The sequence below is a fragment of the Rhinolophus sinicus genome, linkage group LG07, assembly GCF_036562045.2.
Source record: "Rhinolophus sinicus isolate RSC01 linkage group LG07, ASM3656204v1, whole genome shotgun sequence".
In the NCBI taxonomy this organism is placed as follows: Eukaryota; Metazoa; Chordata; class Mammalia; order Chiroptera; family Rhinolophidae; genus Rhinolophus; species Rhinolophus sinicus.
In genome coordinates this window covers 16,463,408-16,482,393 of record NC_133757.1, presented here as the reverse complement: position 1 = coordinate 16,482,393, position 18,986 = coordinate 16,463,408, and the positions used below count along the sequence as shown (strand labels likewise).

At 34.9% G+C, this 18,986-nt stretch overlaps 1 protein-coding gene across 1 annotated transcript in view; it reads left to right on the top strand.

Annotated features, from left to right (window-relative positions):
* The first annotated feature begins 316 nt into the window (after positions 1-316).
* Positions 317-18,986, top strand: part of SMC3 (structural maintenance of chromosomes 3) — a 31,334-nt gene continuing 12,664 nt past the window's right edge. Inside the window, exons 1-15 of the mRNA XM_019725112.2 lie at positions 317-471; positions 1,547-1,622; positions 5,697-5,735; positions 7,088-7,155; positions 8,702-8,773; positions 9,153-9,232; positions 9,492-9,570; positions 11,607-11,724; positions 12,666-12,841; positions 13,344-13,424; positions 13,652-13,816; positions 14,111-14,232; positions 15,233-15,446; positions 18,434-18,537; positions 18,714-18,813. Coding sequence (XP_019580671.1) covers positions 457-471; positions 1,547-1,622; positions 5,697-5,735; positions 7,088-7,155; positions 8,702-8,773; positions 9,153-9,232; positions 9,492-9,570; positions 11,607-11,724; positions 12,666-12,841; positions 13,344-13,424; positions 13,652-13,816; positions 14,111-14,232; positions 15,233-15,446; positions 18,434-18,537; positions 18,714-18,813 — 1,509 coding nt within the window. The 5' untranslated portion in view covers positions 317-456. The remainder of the gene's footprint in view (positions 472-1,546; positions 1,623-5,696; positions 5,736-7,087; positions 7,156-8,701; positions 8,774-9,152; positions 9,233-9,491; positions 9,571-11,606; positions 11,725-12,665; positions 12,842-13,343; positions 13,425-13,651; positions 13,817-14,110; positions 14,233-15,232; positions 15,447-18,433; positions 18,538-18,713; positions 18,814-18,986) is intronic.

The following is an 18,986-nucleotide window of genomic DNA, read 5'->3' as shown; positions in this document are numbered from 1 at the left end:
GCCCGCGCTGTTACTGGCTCTCGGATTCTCACAATCGGCTTTGGCGCCGAACCTTTCCCCCCTTGTGGACGCAACCGTTGCCTCCGCGATCGAAGGGAATACGGCCCAATTTCACGATCAAGGCTTTTCTGAATGAAGTTTCGACTAAGTCTCAGGAAAGGTTCAACTACAAATTGAAGCATCAAATGAAATCCACCTACAGACGCCGTAGGAGGCTCCTTTTGCCAAAAGCAAAGAGCAGACCGGGCCCCGACTCCCCCTACGCTTTGTGAGGAAAGCGAGGGTGGTTCCGTCCGAGGCGCGGACTCCGCCTTCACGGGCGCCGCCATTTTGTTTGGCTGGAGGGGAGCGAGCGGCGCTTCGGGGGAGGGGTCTCGTAGGCTCCTCACCTGACCCCGCGGTCGCGCTGTTGCTTCTCGGTGGGGAAACCTTCTCCCCGGCTGGAGGCGCGGAAAGATGTACATAAAGCAAGTAAGTCCTGAGCGTTCCTCCCGCCCCGGCACGGAGCCGTGAGTACCGCTCCTGGAGGCGGGGGTGTCGCGACGCGACCCGCGCCCTCTCACCTCTCGAGGCTGAGTGGACCCGGGCTAGACGGGGGCTGTGGGGGAAGGGAGAGGCCCCGCCCCGGGAGCGCGGGGAGCGCGAAGCATCGGGGCGCCCCTTTGCAGCCCAGGCCTGTGTGCTGGGTGCTGGTCTGAGGGAGGCAGGACCTCCGAGAGCTGTGGGAGGGCCGCGGGGCGCGTTTTGTGGAGGAGCAAGGCTTTCCCGGGCGGGCCAGGGTCGGGCGAGGCCGGGGTCCGGGCCGAGGGCGCGGAGCTGGCTGAGGGCCGCGTCGGAGTCGCCAGAGGCCGGGAAGCTGCGTTTTTTTTGCGAGGAGATCCCCGCGCTGGCCTTTCGCGTGGGGTGTGGAGAGATGTTTTCCCGGCCCGGGGGGCTCCTCTGGGGGCACAGGCTGGGGCGCCTGCTTAGCCGGTGTCCTTTCTCCGTCCCGACTTACCGGAGAAATGAAAGGGACGCTTCTAGCAAGATGTGTAGCGCCTCCTCGTTCAGTTGTTTACTTCTGTCAAAATGGTCTTCCCGCGCTAGGGTCCAGCACCAAGATGAACCCATTCACATCTTTTGGGAAAGTTGCTCTGTTGGATATTTTGGGCTCTAATCACTCTTTTCTTGTGACGTCTACTCATTTTCGCTGGCTCGTGTGTCTCTTAGAGTCGGGAAAGCTGGGGCCAGTCTGCCTCTTTCACGCGTTTACTCTCCTGTAAGGTTTAGTGTTTCAGAGAACTTCATACAGTGATTTTTATATTTGATTTTGGGACTCCCTTAACAGCTTACTAATTAAAACAAAACAAAACAAAAAACACTGGTAAGGGTTACTGATAGAAGATTTTTAATTACCACATTCCAAAATGAATTTTTCTTATATGAAATTGAAAGTTTCTATCTTGCATTAAATGAGAAATCAGAAAGGGAAGAAGTGCAAAAGAAAAATGTTTTGAAGTTATTTCTTTGTGTGCGTTCTGAAAAATCTCATTTATTTATTTATTAGGTAATTATCCAAGGTTTTCGAAGTTACAGAGATCAAACAATTGTAGATCCCTTCAGTTCAAAACATAATGTTATTGGTAAGTGTTCATGGTTTATTAGATCAGATTTAAATCTATGCAGTCATTTAAATTCTGCTTATATCTAGGCTTAAGGAGACAAGAATTATTTTCCAATATTACTTTATATACTGGGATGCCGAAGAAATGTATACAAGTGAACGCTGTTCAATATTGCTCAAATGGTAGTTTGCCTTAATCAGAAAAAAAGTGTCTGGATGCTATGGTAACCACTTTGAGCAACTCTTGTAATTGCAGAAGTCAAACGTGACTTGTATTCATCTTTTTTATTGGTATATGTTGAGTATTAACAATTTTAACACACTTTTCCTTTCTTAAAATGTGTATACTTTTTTTGGCACTCTATTTTTCTGTATGAAATAACTTCATTTTTAATCCGCACTGATGAATTGCTTATTTTATATATTTAAAATACGCGGGGAGTAGTAAGTTACTCATTTTTATTTGAGTTGCCTCCTATGTGTATAAGTGTGTTTTAATAGCTTTAAGTTTATAGTGAATGACACTAAATTTAGTGTTTGAGCTATTCTGTTCTTGATGTGTTATTTCCTAGTTGAAATGCTCACTATTACCTTATTTCAAAGATGATCAGTTATTCACAAATTACATTGTTCTCAGATTTTCTTTTTTCTTTTTCCTGTCATAACGTCTAAGGTGAGAAAAGCATAAACTATGGAGCAGTACAAATGCGATTCAAATCCCAGTTCTGGCATGTATTTTTCAAACTTTATTCACTGAGGAGCTTCAGTTTTTTTTATTTGTAAAGTGGAGATAATGATACCCATCTTCTATTGGAAAGATTAAATGAGAAAGCAAATGTGTGAGGATAAAGCGCTAATTAATAGTGATTGTCCTACAATACAATATTTAGTCTGTGGTTTCTTCAGATGATAATGTTCCATTTTGCTGATACAGCCAGCAAATGTTTTCTGATGTTCTGCTGAATTTTTAAAGGATAGATGAAACGAATGCTTCTGGATGCCAGAAAAGCATGTATAGCAATTGTATAATTTTGTAAATGAACTTTAAAATGAAGACCATCATTACCTCGGATGATTAAGTTATGTCTATAAGGCCTATCAAGTAGTTTTGTTTTAGCTACGGTATTATGCGACAGCTGTTTTACTACTGTACTTTGGTTGCAACATTCAGATTGTTAATAGTCATGGTTACAAAGGACATTAAATGTTCTTTTGTTTTAATTGAAAAACAAAACATGATGTGATTTTTATTGGTTTAACATTTTAAAAACAGGTACTTATATAAAATAATGTAAGAAAGACCAAATGTAGTGTGGACTGAAATTGACCCTAAAAATATCCTGTGAAAGCATACCACTTTGATTGTTTAATGATTTTGACCCTTAAGAAAACAAGATTTGAAGGCAAATATCTTTGCTTATGTTTGAATGCTTGAATAATGTTTGAATATACCAACGTATACCTTTTTAAGGTTACCTTTTTTCTAGCCTTTTGACAAAAGAAATATGTAGAATATTATGGCAGAGCATAAAACCTAAAAGGAAAATAGTTAAAACTAATCCTTCTACTTAGAAATGACCATTCTTTATTTTAACAATCTATACTTACTTGTATTAGCCCTGGTTTCCTAGAAAAGAGTCCAAGGCCTGCTTAGCTACTAAGGCTTTAATGGGAGGATGCAGTCTTAGGGCCAAAATTGAGTGGGAAAGCTGGTCATAGCTTTGTAGAGAAGACATATCTGATTTTTGGTCACATTGGATAACTTCCAAACAGACCTTGTGAACCCTCCATGCCTTGGTAAGGTCAGATGGAGAAGGGGTGGAGAGGGTTTTGTCTGCCGGCTCCTGTTTCTCACTGATCAGACTTTACCACATAGGGCATTATCCTCCTATGCTTTTAGATTGTATTACTCTGGGGACTAACCAACCCGCTTGAAGTAGTTGGGGAACTATGGCCTCCTTTGAGTTTTCACAGATCTGACCTGAATGTACCTCCAGGATAAGCTCCGACAACCTGAGGTGTTGGGAGACTGAGCCTCTCTGTTGACAGGCAGCCAAGGCCGTGTTGGGGCAGGTGAATCTGGGGACACTTATAAACTGGGTCTACCTCAGTATCCTTTCAGTCTTTGTGTACATCTATATAAGTATGCCTTTTAAAAAAAAAATGGATTTTTAGTGTAATCTCTTGGTAATTTGCTATTTTTCAGAATAAACTTGAATAGCTAATCATTAAATATTCAACATCTTTATAGTTACTATATAGTATTTCACTCTGTGGGTAGGAGTAATTCTTAAAGGGAAATTAAAGATTTTTCACTTATTTATGAATGGATCATGGTTCAAACTATGTAATTTTAGTAAGTTAACTTTTAAAACTTTGGTTTATAGATAATTTCAAAATTACAGAAAAATTGCACGAATAAGAGCAGTACAGAGAAAATTCACGAACATATCCTTTATCCAGATCTACTTACTATATAACATTTTCTCCACTTGCTTTATCGTTTGCACTCTTTTTTTCCTTAAAGTAGGTTATGTACATCATAGTCCTTTACCTCAGACTTCAACGTGTACTTTCTAAGAATAGGGATATTCTCTTACATAATCACAGTATAGTTATCAACTTCAGTGAATTTAACATCAGTGCCATGATCTGTTCATTTTCCAGTTACATTGATTGACCTGGAAATGTTCTTTATAGCTTTTTTTCTTGGGTATTTCTCATTGTAGCTTTTTTCCTTCCAGTACGGGATCTAATTTAGGATCAGATATTGCATTTAGTTCTCATATCTGTTTAGGCTCCTTTAATGTGGACCATTTCCACAGCCTTTGTCTTCTATAACATTGTTTTTTAAAAATATATAAATGATGTGTCCTCCTCTGGGTATTACATCTGGAAGTAATACATGATATCCATCTACTTATCCCTTTTATTGATGTTACTTTTGATCACCCAGTCAAGGTGGTGTCCAGTTTTTCCACTGTATAGTGTTTTTCCCTTGCAACTAATAAATAATATGGGGATGGGGAGATACTTTTGAACCATACAAATATTGTGCTCCTTATAAAAATTACTCCCTAGATTTAGCCTTTATTCTTGCCTTTATTCTGATGATGAAAAAGGATAATTTTCCATTTTCAGCACTCCTTTCACATTTACCAATTGGTATTCTACAGGCAGGAGCCCTCCCTCTTTAGCTGTTCTTTTTTTGTTTTGTTTTGTTTTTCATGTGTATGGACTCATGGATTATTCCCCCAGCACTGATTTATAATTCATCTAATTATTTTGGTGCTCATATTGTCCTAGATATAGCCAGTGGAGACCCCCTTCAAGCTGGTCTCTGTGTCTGTTATATGCCTCTTTTTAAAAGTACTTTATTTCTGAAATGACGTAAATGATCTCTTTAGGATTTATTTTGCATTAAAGGTGATAATTTTGGGGCTAAATTGTACAGCATATTTTGGTCCAGAATAAGAGAATGGCATAGATATTCATGACTCTTAATGAAAATTTTGCTAAACAAAAACTCAAGTGAATTCATTAAATTTGAAATCATTTTATGTATAGAATTGCTTATTTCTGAATTCAGGTAGTAAAAACAGTGCCTTATTGTCTATACTTTTGTGAGTCTATTAAACTATACATAGGGCTGATCATAAATAGTTTAACATAGGAATAGTTTGAGAATTTAAAATGATTAAGTATGTTTAAGTGTTAGCAATATGTGAACCTTGAAATTGTTAAGAAATTATTATATATATAATTAAAACAATGTCCATTGTAAGGATTATAAAAGCTGGGGAGTATATTTAGTTATTTTTATTGATTTTAAACTATTGGGAAAGAGCAAAAGAATCAACAATGAAGTCAATTTCTTTAAGGAAAAAACTATGTGAAGTTTATACAAAAATTGTACTCATTTGGTGATTAAAGCTGTTTTGTTTATTGATTTTTTCTGTTCATTGTTCTGTTATATTTCAAATATTAAGATGTTATGTTAGAAACTTGGATTTATAAATTTTCTAATACTTTCAATAAAGTTTTAATTTTATTGGTTTTTATATTAAATAACATCCTTTTAAAAATTTTACAGTGGGCAGAAATGGATCTGGAAAAAGTAACTTTTTTTATGGTAGGTATTGCTTTTTGAATTCTAAATACATTAAGACCTAGGTATTTTAAGATAGTTTATTTTAAAAATTGGTTTTCTTAGGTTATGTCTGCACGAAACCCAAGAAATACTTCTTCATACAGGGTTGTAGTTTAGTGTAGAGGGTTAAGAGTGTAAGGATCTGAGTTCTTCTATATACCTAGTAATTAATTAGCTATGTAAGACTGGGCAAAACACTTAACCTCTCAAATTACTCTTTTCACTTCAAGAACAGAGATGGTTGTCCTGCCTACTTTAGATGGGTTGTGAGAATCAAATGAGGTAATACATATGGAAGTGCTTTTTAAACTTGAGTGAACTATATAAATATTGTAAATGCATATATATATGTATGTATCTTAACAAATCCTCTGGGGAGAAAAAACATGTTAACAGAATTGGACTGTACAAAGAAGTAGGTTGAAAAAAGTTTGAACCTTTTAGTTAAGTAGTGCTTGAGGAAAAGGGAGGTTTAGAAGAGCAAAGGTTCTATCCTGTCTGCTCACAAATCTATAGGATACACTATATTCCATCAGTGATTGTAATTGTGGGGGGGATGGTGAGATAGTGGGATTGGAATGGAAGGGAGTATGTCACAATCTCCTGGGGGATGAGGGCAGTTTGAATCTATACCTTCCCCCGCAAGGTGATTATAGGAGCCAGTTCCCCACCTTCACCCCTCATTCATAAATACACACACACACACACACACACACTTTTAGAATGTCAGAGGTCTCTTAGGTGAACTGGGAACAGGATAGCTAAGTAAAGAGTTCCATTTCTAGGGCAGGATGGTCCAGTTAAGCCTCTACATAGAAGTGAGAGTGGCTCCTTACTGAAGATAAGGGCAGTGCGAGCAATGAAGTAGAAGGTGGGAATCTGAAATGTCTCCCTGTATTTCTTACTTAATTCTGTTTCTTTTGACAAAGTATCCAATTAATGATATTGTAGGACTATATCCTATTTTGTTAATAAATGATTTATATCATTTGTCTAGTGGATGAAAGCAAATACAGTGTTACCAGTCAGTGTATACTTTGATCAAGAGATAGATCTTAGTTCTGCTTGTCTCTTCCTATACCTCTATTTTTTCTTTTTATTTTCTTTCTTTAAATGTTTCAGTGAAAGGTTAAAATTTTTCATATCATTTCTTAGCTGATTAGTCTGAAGTACAGGCAAATTTTCTGCATTGCTTTTGTCTGTATGAAACAGGTAATCCACTTTATCTGCATTGTTTATTACCTGATACACTGTATTCTATGAAGGTATGGGAAATTATTAATGAGGCATAAATCCTTTTTTATACTGTACTAATAGTTGTTTTGTATTTCTAGCAATTCAGTTTGTTCTCAGTGATGAGTTTAGTCATCTTCGTCCGGAACAGCGATTGGCTTTATTGCATGTGAGTGAGACTTTAAGACATTATTGATGTTACAGTTGACCCTTGAGCAACTCAAGGGACAGTGGCATTGACTGCCCTCAGTCTAAAATCCACATGTAATTACAATCAGCCCCCCGAATATGCAGATTCCCAACCGCCAGTTGACCCTTGAACAACATGGGTTTGAACTGCACAGGTCAATTGAAACCTGTGTTGTTCAAAGGTCAACTGTTATATTTTTAAAAATACATTGTCAAATCTGGTAAACAAAATCATTTTTAAAGTTTCATGTCCTTTGTGAACATGATATAGTCTCTTAAGTGTTATTCTGTAAAATTCAGCCTGCTATATTAATGCAGGATAAAACCCTAATTTTTATATAATGGTAAGAAAATTGTAGGACTTACCTATACATGGATATGTGTTCCATATAAATATATATTCTTTATTAAGGTATTGTCTGGTAAGGCTCTAGAACCAGGTTTGCTGGAGAAAGAAGAGTTTGAGATTCGGGATTAGGAGTTTTGAGACTCAGAACCAGAAGTTAAGGTGGGAGGATAGAGGAACAATCATTGCAAGCTAAACAACATACAAGTTATTCTTTTTAGCCATATTTTTACTTAAATATGACATCATTTTCCCGTATGAAGGACAGTGTATTTATTGTAAATTGTCATAATTTTTCATTAGATTATTATGAATAGTGAACTAAAATAATTTTAAGATAAAAATTAGAAGACTATAATAAAATAAAGCAATTTATCTTCCTGGTTTCACTATGGTTTATAATTAATTTTAAGACCAGAAAGCAAGATTCCTCAATATATCTCAACAATGTCGCTCACATGTAGGAAGATTTTGTTTTATTTTGTTTTTAAGCATTATTTTTCACCCCACCTCTTAAATTTCATTTTTTAGCCCAGTAATTTGGACTAATTCCCTATAGAAAAATCTCTTTTAGGTTTCTCAGGTTGGCATTAAAAGGATAATCTCTTTAGATATCATTCTTCATTGTATTGAACCACAATATAATAACGGTTTCCAGAATCTGGAAATTATCTGGACTTAGTATGTAAGTGGTTGGGTCATTAATTGTTCTAAATGTGACACGTGTTAAATGTGTGTGTTTTCATAGCAGATTTAAAAGTACATTAGAATATCTCATATCTTAAAAAAAAAACCCACAGAATTCTGGTAATTATATGATTTGTTAGGGTTCCTTTCCAGTATTAAGATGAGTTTATAAAAAGAAAAGCCTCAAAGTGTTTTAGGTATTAGCAAATAGGTAGAATTAAGTATCTGTGGGGTCTTGTGCTCTAATAAAGTGATCTGTAGAACAAGACCTAACTGACATCTTCCTTTGTTCAATATCAAAAGCTATTTGGTTGAGCAATATTGTTATCCTAATCCCATGTCTTCGCTTTTTTGGCAAGAGGGATATATACTAGTCTGATAGAAATTTTTCTTCATTGAATCAGGCTTGTTACCATGTACTAAACTTAAAATATGTTTAAAGAATGTCAAAAAATACCACTGAAATTATAAATTTATTTATCTCATGTTTTAGGAGGGTACTGGTCCTCGTGTTATTTCCGCTTTTGTGGAGATTATTTTTGACAATTCAGACAACCGATTGCCAGTGAGTAACTGCTTTTTTCTTTTCAGTAATGTTGAGAATTTTATTGTTGCAGCTGATTTATTTTTTTTTTCAGGCTTTGAAACATTTATTTATAGCTGTACTTAAGCTTTTACAATTTAGTTTATGAGAAAATAACTAAAGTTTACATACTAATTTTGTCTTAAAATTATAATGAATATTCTTGTAAATGAATAGGAATGTGCAAGCTGTTGTGAAAAATTGTGTTTGTCATAAGAATTGAGTATTCATAGTATATCGTTAGTGAGATTGACATTTCAAAATAATTGTTATGGTTAGGGACTCTAAAATGACCTTATTAAGTAAAAAGTTTTCCACTTTTATTGTTAAATTAACTTTGAACTTTTACATTTTTTCTTAGATTGATAAAGAGGAAGTTTCACTTCGAAGAGTTATTGGTGCCAAAAAGGATCAGTATTTCTTAGACAAGAAAATGGTCACGTAAGTATTTCTCTCTATATTTTTAATTTCTTTACAAAAGAGTAAAAGTATTCTTCTACTTGCGTCATACATGAGGCATATTTGCCTCATGTTCAACAAATCAGTATTTAGAGTATAAACATAAAAATCAGAAGATTCCTTGAGATTGATGGGACAGATAGCTGTTCTCCCTCATGCTCCTTAACTCACGAGTTAGTGTCCTCATGTTTGGTTATCGAATTGTTTTATCTGAAAAAAATTGTTCATTGTTTATCCACAGGAAAAATGATGTGATGAATCTTCTTGAAAGTGCCGGTTTTTCTCGAAGCAATCCTTACTATATTGTTAAACAAGGAAAGGTAAACAATTTTATGTCCTTTTTTAATAGAATTTGTTTTCTGAGTACATTCGTTGAATGATTGAATTGGTTTATTGATTCTAATAGTTAAATTGAATAAAAAATGTACCGTATTGGGGTGGCTGGTTAGCTTAGTTGTTTAGAGCGTCTGGTGCTAATAAACACCAAGATTGTGAATTTGATCCCCGCATAGGCCACTGTGAGCTGTGCCCTCCTTTAAAAAAAAAAGTTAAGAAAAAATACCATATTGTCTTGTTTTCATTGATTTATTTTGTATGGAAGTTAGTGTTAACCTTGTATGTGGCCATAAAGTACAAAATACACGTTGATCCATTACATAATGGGATGGAAGTATTTCAGCAGAGCTATTTAAGTGGATTGTTTTCTTAGTGACCTGTATCACTTTACTGGAAGATATTTTTGGTTTGTGGAAGTCATGACCATAATATTGAGAAATTCTGTAAAAATCACATTTGAAAAAATTAGCTTCTAAAGTTAATATTCTATATTAGTATATCAATTAAAATGATAAAAAGCTTACATTGCTAGAAACCTATAATGCTAGATATTATTTTTACTGTATAGAGATTATTTATAGTTTTTAGTAGCTATATACTTTAGCTGTTTGTTCTGTTTCCTCATACACTACTTGAAACTAAGATAATTTATTTTTCTTAGAACATAACTGCAGGGTTCTAAAGTTTTCTGTAGTGTTTTTTTGGGGGGGCAGTTGGGGGCTAAGGGAAAATTCTTTAAAAATATTCACTTCTTATTTCATATTGGAGGCTTTTTTAGATGTGTATTGGAAAGTTAGCATTCAGGAGACGTGATTAGGGAGAGTATAGTGTTTCACTTTGGGGAAATGTGATACCAGAAGAACAGGTTTTTGAAAAGACCACCTTTGTAAGAGAGAAGTTAAAAGGAGACTGGTTTGAAAGAGCAATTACCTGAGTCTTCCCTGCACACATACAACACAGGCCCCTTTATGTCATTTTGCTTTCTGCTCATGTCATTTCATATAAGCCATCTGTGCCTGTCTCAGCTATAAAATCATTGCCTTCACCCCAACTCTGTATGCTTTATTTCCGTATTTTGTTTTTTCTTCATTGCAGTTATACTATAATGATATACTTATTTCCTGTCTTTCTACTAGAATATAAGTTTCATGAGGGCAAGACCTTTTCTGTTTTGTTCAGTGCTCTTTTCCCAGTGCCGAGCAGAGTGGCACATAGGTTATAGGCATTCATTAAATATTTTTTTAAGTGAATAAGTTGAATGAATGAACATGCTTAATTGGGGTATGCAATGGTAAGGATCTGAAGGGTGATTTGTTTGGTGTATATACTTTGGATAGACAGTATTTTCTTAGCTCAGAGCTGGTTTTCTTTTTATGTAAAAAAATAGAGTAACTGCAATGATAGTATTTTTTACCTTTAGTGGTTAATTTTATTTTTATGAATATGTTAAACCTCATACTTGTTATATAAAGTTGCATGCAATGCATGGTAATTAGATTTTACTACTCTCTTTGTCATGTATTTTTTTGCAATATATTTGTAAATGAGATTTTAAAGATGTTTTTGCTTCTTTTATGCTCACTACCTTTGTGAGACAATTATTTTTATCTAATTTTAAGCATACCATGTTTTGATACTTAATAATACCATTATAGCTTTTTGAAAATGTATAGCGAGTAATAGTTTCCCCTTGTAAAAATACTTTGTTCTTTTCGAATTGATCTCATTTTTTATACCATGTCATACTGACTAAGAAAAAATGGTGGTGGGATATTCCTCCATCATTTGTAAGTTAGAGTTTTACCCATAAATTAGACTTAGGAATGTATCAATTCTGTTTGGATTTTTGTTTGGTAAATTTTATTTTAAGTAAAAAGAGATACAGTTACATAGGTAGTATATGTAACTGTACAGATTACATTAGCGAACTCATACTCAACTTATGTGAATACCCTTTCAAGGTAGAATTCTTAAAGAGCAATTTGTAGTGCTGTAATAATTATTTTTCTAAAATTTTTAGATCAACCAGATGGCAACAGCACCAGATTCTCAGAGACTAAAGCTATTAAGAGAAGTAGCTGGTACTAGAGTATATGATGAACGAAAAGAGGAAAGCATCTCTTTAATGAAAGAAACAGGTAAACGAAATGTGACTGTATCTTATTTCTTTTTGTTGTGAGTCACTTTTCATTGTGTTATAGTGGAAAGGAGTTATGTGTATTCTCACGAGTATGTTGTATGATAATTTGCCTATGTGCTGAATGGAGAGAAAATTAGTTTGAAGCAGTTTAAAGTTTGAGATTTCCAATAATTTATTTCTTTGAATAAAGAATTGTTGCTGTGAGGTAATAATGCCTCTCTAGATCGAATACTTTGTGCCTCTAGTGTCCTCATCATTGTGTGTAAAGATGACAAATTTAGATGTATTCCTCAAAAAAAAATAATTGTTCAGGAGCAAGTAAACATAAAACTTTGAACTTAGAATCTTCATTAGTACATTTATTATGGAAACCCTACTTTGGTTTTCAAGTGCCGTGTTCTGTCAAAGCTTAGAGTCAGTCCTGATTTCAAAATCAAAATTAGACATAATTAACTGACATTGTAACTTTAGACTTGATCTCTGGTCCAAAGCTTCCCCATCTGTAAAGTCCTTTTTCATATTTTGTAGTGGTGAGTAGAGGAGCAAAGTAGCACCATGCTTGGAATATAGTAGGCGTTCACTATATGGTAGCTATAGATAATGCTATTATTATAAATTGTGTATCAGTGATACCAATAATGTTAGTAGGGTTTGTTTTTTTTATGTTGTGGGAAGGAACACTGGCTTTTAAAGGAAGCTTAAACTGAGGCCCTTAACACATGAATAAGAAGAATTAGTCACCAAGTAAGTTTGTTCTCTGCTGCTTTTCATAATAAAGTATCTTTATTATCATTGTAGTATTTTAGATTTCATTATCACGTAATCTCAAAGAAATAATGCTATATTTCTTAAGATTAAGTTCAATTTATGGTATATTTGAGAAGTGTTATTATATAAAAATTTATTCAACTCCTTTATCCCTCTCCTTTTTTTTTTAAGAGGGCAAACGGGAAAAAATCAATGAATTGTTAAAATACATTGAAGAAAGATTACATACCTTAGAAGAAGAAAAGGAAGAACTAGCTCAATATCAGAAGTGGGATAAAATGAGACGCGCCCTGGAATATACTATTTACAATCAGGAACTTAACGAGACTCGTGCCAAACTTGATGAGGTAAAATATTTACCTTTGCCCCTTAAATTCAGATTAATTTTATTTTTATGAATATGTTAAACTCATGTTATACTTGTCAGTGATTTTTAAATAGAAATTTAACACAAATTTAAAAACCTCTTAATGAATTTACTTGTTAGCAAATTTGTTCTTTCAGTTTACTACAAGGAAAATGCCTAGGCCCATGTTGGCCTTGCTGTAGTTGTATCTAAAATATAATCAGACCAGGATAAGAGGAAGCCACCTTTAAAGCGGCATTAATGTTTTTCTTAACTTTTTAAAATGTATTTTGTAATTAGTATTGCTTTGTTTTCTACAAAAGTTTGTTTTAGGTAGTTACTTAAAACTTAAGTTTCTTATTTAAAGAAAACCACTACTTTTTTTGTAAAATTTTTTAAAGTGGGTGATTATTTCAGTAGACATCTAAAACTTTTGCTAGATGTTATGAAATATTAAACAAACACAAAATGAGTTAGAAATTGTAGCTTGTTTTTTTTTTCAGCTTTCTGCTAAGCGAGAGACTAGTGGAGAAAAATCCAGACAATTAAGAGATGCCCAGCAGGATGCAAGAGATAAAATGGAGGTAAGATTATAAATTTGACTTAGGTTAACTCATTTTTTGACCACAGTGAACCCTTTGTTCCAGAATTACGGAATAGTGACTTTAAGTGGGGTGTCACTGGGATTGAGTATTGAAAAGACAGAGTAGTACTGAAAGTGTAAATGAAAGAAAAGGGACAAAACTAATGGTGTCATAATTTTGCTGTTGTACTTATACTTGCCTGACTCATTTTTGTTCAAAACTTTCAGGATATTGAGCGCCAAGTTAGGGAACTGAAAACAAAAATTTCAGCTATGAAAGAGGAAAAGGAGCAACTGAGTGCTGAAAGACAAGAACAGATTAAGCAGAGGACTAAATTGGAGCTTAAAGCCAAGGATTTACAAGATGAATTGGCAGGCAATAGTGAACAAAGGGTAAGTTAAAATGCTGAAAATGAAAGACAAATATTTAGGTGAGTAGGAATTGCAGAGCTGAGAGTCCTTTCTGTGACCGGGGTACATGCTTGAATTTTTATAAAAGATTTGGCATATTAAAACAATTTATACTGAAGTAGCAACTCAGTGCTAGCTTTGTTTCTTACATTGAAAAATTCTGTGTCGCAATCAGTTTTCTCATGAATTTTTTTTATGAGAAAACATGCTAGACTTACATGTTAAGCAAAAGTTTTAAAGCAGATTGCATTTTTACTTATCTTGCTTTATTTACAGAAACGTTTATTAAAAGAGAGGCAGAAGCTGCTTGAAAAAATAGAAGAAAAACAGAAAGAACTGGCAGAAACAGAACCTAAATTCAACAGTGTAAAAGAAAAAGAAGAGCGAGGAATTGCTAGGTCTGGGATTTTTTTCACCAATACTTTTAACTTTGTACATAGTTCCTCTCTAGAACCTAAATAGTTATAGGTAAGAAGGCGCAGTATTAAGGGTGAAAACTAAATGCCCATTTCAAAGTAATAGCCAATATTGAACAACTGCTGTGGGCCAAGTATTCTTGTATGTATATTGCCTGTTTTTTCTACTCAAAGGCCCTGGTAGATCTACATTATTCCTACTTTAAATTTGACAAACTTGAGGATCTAGTAGGTTAAATAACTTGCCTAAGATAACATAGGTAGGTGTGTTGGGCTTTTTAAAATACTCATGATGACTGTTCTTTTTTCACTCAAATGACATGTTACTGTATGCTTCATTCTGCCACTTTATTTTTTCACTCATTGCTGTTTTAACATCTAGACATTTTAGACTCTATCTGTAGATTAGACTTGCCAGGGTTTGCTGATTTTACAGTTTAGTGCATTATCATGTTTTTGTGCCACTTAATGTGCATTTTAGTGAATTCCCTGTTTATATCCTTTGCCCCTTTTTTCTGTTGTATAGGGTTATTTTATGTAATCTGGGCGTTAATATTCTATATGTCGTGACTGTTTTGTCTTACCTTTTAACCTTTGTATAGTGGTTTTTATAGTAAGGAGTTGAAAATGTTTATATAGTTAAATATAGTTGGAGCATTTTTGGAAATTCCTGAGATGGAGTACTGGAACTGTCTAGATTTAGTGACTAACCCAGACCTTGAGTGAAGACTTTTTCTGTCTGAAATCCTTATGGTATGGGCAGTTTTACCTGACTTTAACTGTGACTTCGAAGTAAAATTAATACATAGAACTAGCCTAGGGAGCTCTGTTATGTAGCAGTTGCTTTTTATGTACTTAATTCCTTTTTTTATGCAATTTAAAAAATGGCTGTTGTCTCTGTGTACTCTTGATATATTGATTGCAATTATACTTGATTATTTTCTGTTCTCTTTTCCCATCCATTCTCTTCTATCTTGTGTAGATTGGCCCAAGCTACCCAGGAGAGAACGGACCTTTATGCAAAGCAGGGTCGAGGAAGCCAGTTTACATCAAAAGAAGAAAGGGATAAGTGGATTAAAAAAGAACTCAAGTCTTTGGATCAAGCTATTAATGATAAGAAAAGACAGATTGCTGCTATACATAAAGATTTGGAGGACACTGAGGCAAATAAAGAGAAAAATTTGGAGCAGTATAATGTAAGAACTTCTATAGCTGCTTTGTAAAAATCTTTCCAAAGATAAATATGTACAGTTTTACCTGTTTAAGTTTTATTTTAAACAGTTTCCATGCTACTTTTAAAATATACAAGACAGTACTAATTCAGAAAAAAATAGCACAATTTAATGTTATGCATATGGTAGGTAGTTCTCTTTTTTAAAGATTTTTTCCCCCATATCAATGTCCTTGTAGATTGAGTGTATATTTCCCCCCTCCCCCTCACCTTTCTCCCTTCCCTGCTGAGTCAAGCCGTTCTCAGTCTAGTTGTGGAGGACGAGGCTCACTAGCCTGTGTTGGTATTATGACCCTTGAGCTCTCCCCAGCTGAGCCAGTCCGTTGCTGGCAGCCGACCGCTCACGGCAACTGGTGCCAACTCGCGTGGGCTGCACTCGGCAGCTCACGGCAGCTCTCCCCGACTGACGGCTACTTATGCCGGCTGCCCACCACTCACGCTGGCTGCCAGCCACTCACACTGGCCACTCACGGCAGCCCAGCTCCAGGTCAAACCGTTGTTCACAAATCTAGTTGTGGAAGGGTGCAGCTTGCTGGCTCATGTGGAGATCGAACCAGCAACCTAGGTGTTAGGAGCGCAGCTTCCAACCACCTGAACCACCCAGCAGACCCAGATTGAGTATATTTTGAAATGCATTTTTGTGAATTGGTAGTGTGTACCTTAACTACTCTTCATTTTAATGTAAAATACAAATCTTGAAACATACATAACTTTATAATAATTTTCTGTTAGTTTTAATAACTGCAGAATACGTTTTTTGGTTAAAGCAATGATTTTATAACATTTTCTAAAGTAAACATTATTTACTATGCATGTCTATCTAGTATTTCCTTAAAAACTGAAGTAGAAGATAAACTCACTTCCAGAATAAAAAAGATCTCACACTTAAAATGAGAGAGAGAGAGAAATGCTTTTTTAAGTGATATGTGTGGTTATACAGTATAGGTGATTAGAGGATGATGGAAATGATAAGGGAGTGTGTAGGACCAGTGTAGGGTGAGAAGGGTATATATGTACATACCCAGAAGGAACCCTCATACTCCACGAAGTCTGCACCAGTTGGTCTGATTGATGTATCAAAAAAGCCACTAAAAAGCATATAATCTTAATATATTGAGTGTATGTATATATTTTATATACAATATGTATGTGTGTTATTTATATACATAAAACCACCTATTTACATATCTTAAGTATTTTATTTTAAAAAGATAAATGTATGCTTATGTGTCAATCTTTCTTTTTAGACTTAATTTTTTTAGAGCAGTTTTGGGTTCACAGCAAAATTGAGAGGAAGGTATAGAGATTTCTAATATTCACCCTGCCACACACATGCAGAGCCTCCCTTATTACCAACATCTCCCACCAGAGTGTGTACCAGTCTTTTGAAGCAGAACCCAAGATGCTTCTTGTGAGTTTGAATAGCGATAGGAGTTCCCAGGGGACTTTTCTTTTTATGAGCCACACATGTAAATACAGTTCTTTTTAAAGTTGGATGAGAATAGAATTCAATTCAGGATTCACTCTAGGATCATATATTGCATTTAGTTGTCATGTTTCTCTTATGTCCTTTAATCTGTACCAGTTCCTCGGTGTTGCCTTTTTGTGACTTTTTCAATTATAGTTGACATACAATATTAGCTTCAGGTGTACAACATGATGATTAGACATTTATATGCTTTATGAAGTGAGGTATATAAATGATTTTGTGATTTGACATTTTGAATTACTTTGATAAAGGTACGTATTATATATTGATACATACATTTATGTATGTAATCATTTCTTCCCAGTCTTTTAAAGTTGATTTGCCTATTCAGTTTTTAGTGAGTCACCTTTGAGTGTGTCCAGAACTAAATCAAATTTTTAAACAACTCTTTGTACTTACATTCTCAGATTATTTAATACTTAATGTAATCACAGCCAAAACAAAAACATTTGGGAGCAAACAGAACTGACTCTGTAACACTAAACAACTCATCTGGTAGGAACAATGACCAAGAGTAATAGACAGTAGCTTACTGGCCCTGAGAGTCTAATGTGCTTTGGTCAGGATACTTTATGGAGGGAATGGCAAACACGGGTTGATGCGGGTAGACAGGATAGTTTCAGCTATGATACCTACATGTCCTTTCCTGAAATAAAATGCATTTTGTCTTGAGTTCTTGGAAACATCAAACTTCCTTTTTGAAAGAGCCTGGTGACAAACTAAGATTTTCCAGTCAGAGGTTTTATTTATTCTATTTCAGGCTTGAAGTTCATTATTTTCCAGTATTTTAGCCGCACCTTAGGGTATCAAAATGACTACTTGTTAAGGTGAATTCTCTCCTTTATATTGGGTAGAGATAACTTCGCAGTGCTGATTACGTTATGCAAAATACAGCCTCTTGCTTCTCAGTATAATCCTAAATCTCTTGTGTTATAGTTGTGTGTGTATGTGTATGTACAGAGGGGGCGGTATATGAAAAGTGTGTACTACAGTGTTTGAGTTTTTTACGAATGTAATTTTTCTAATATTCTGCAGTACGTATTATAGACGCAGTAAGGTTTAGATCATTAATGAACAAATTTCATTTTAGCAATATTTTTTAGAGTAATTCATTTTATGGTTTATATTTTTGATGTGCTCTTTTGTCTAAAGACAGTTTTTAAAAATTTAAAATTTGTTCTCTATAGCTTCATTGAAGCATTGACATATAATAAATTGCATATATGAAAAATTTATCATTTGAGAAGTTTTGATGTGTATACACCTGTGAAACCATCACCACAATTACGATAACAAGCCTGCTGATCACCCCAAAAGATTTCTTATACCCCTTGGTAATTCCTCCTTTTTTTCCCTTATGGCCCCCTCACCCATCTCCTGGCAACAACTGATCTGCCTTCTGTCACTATGGGTTAGCTTGCATGAAATTAGATTTTTAATTTGAATTATTTTTATTTCCATAGAAACTGGATCAGGATCTTAATGAAGTCAAAGCTCGAGTAGAAGAACTGGACAGAAAATACTATGAAGTGAAAAATAAGAAAGATGAATTACAAAGTGAAAGAAAGTTAGTATAGACTAAAATGTGCCTCATTTTTTTTTGAAAAATGCTAGTTACTGGCTGTTAAATGGTCTTTAAGTTATAAGTTATTCAAGTTTGATTTCAGTATTTTACTCTAAATTGTATGCTGTTAGTGCGTCTTAATGCTCTTAAAGTTAAAGACAGTAATTTTTATTGATTAGTTACTTGTGGAGAGAGGAGAATGCAGAACAGCAAGCACTTGCTGCTAAAAGAGAAGATCTTGAAAAGAAACAGCAGCTTCTTAGAGCGGCAACAGGAAAGGTGGGCAGATTCTTTTTATTACCTCAGTTTACATTGAGTCAATTACTGTCACACAAATATGTATTAGCTTTTGATTTCTGTAGGTCATTGGTTCCAGGTAATAAATAAGGGTAGAGTACAAATCACTTGTCCTATAAATGATGAGTATTGTTTAAGCAGCCTTATTACCACCC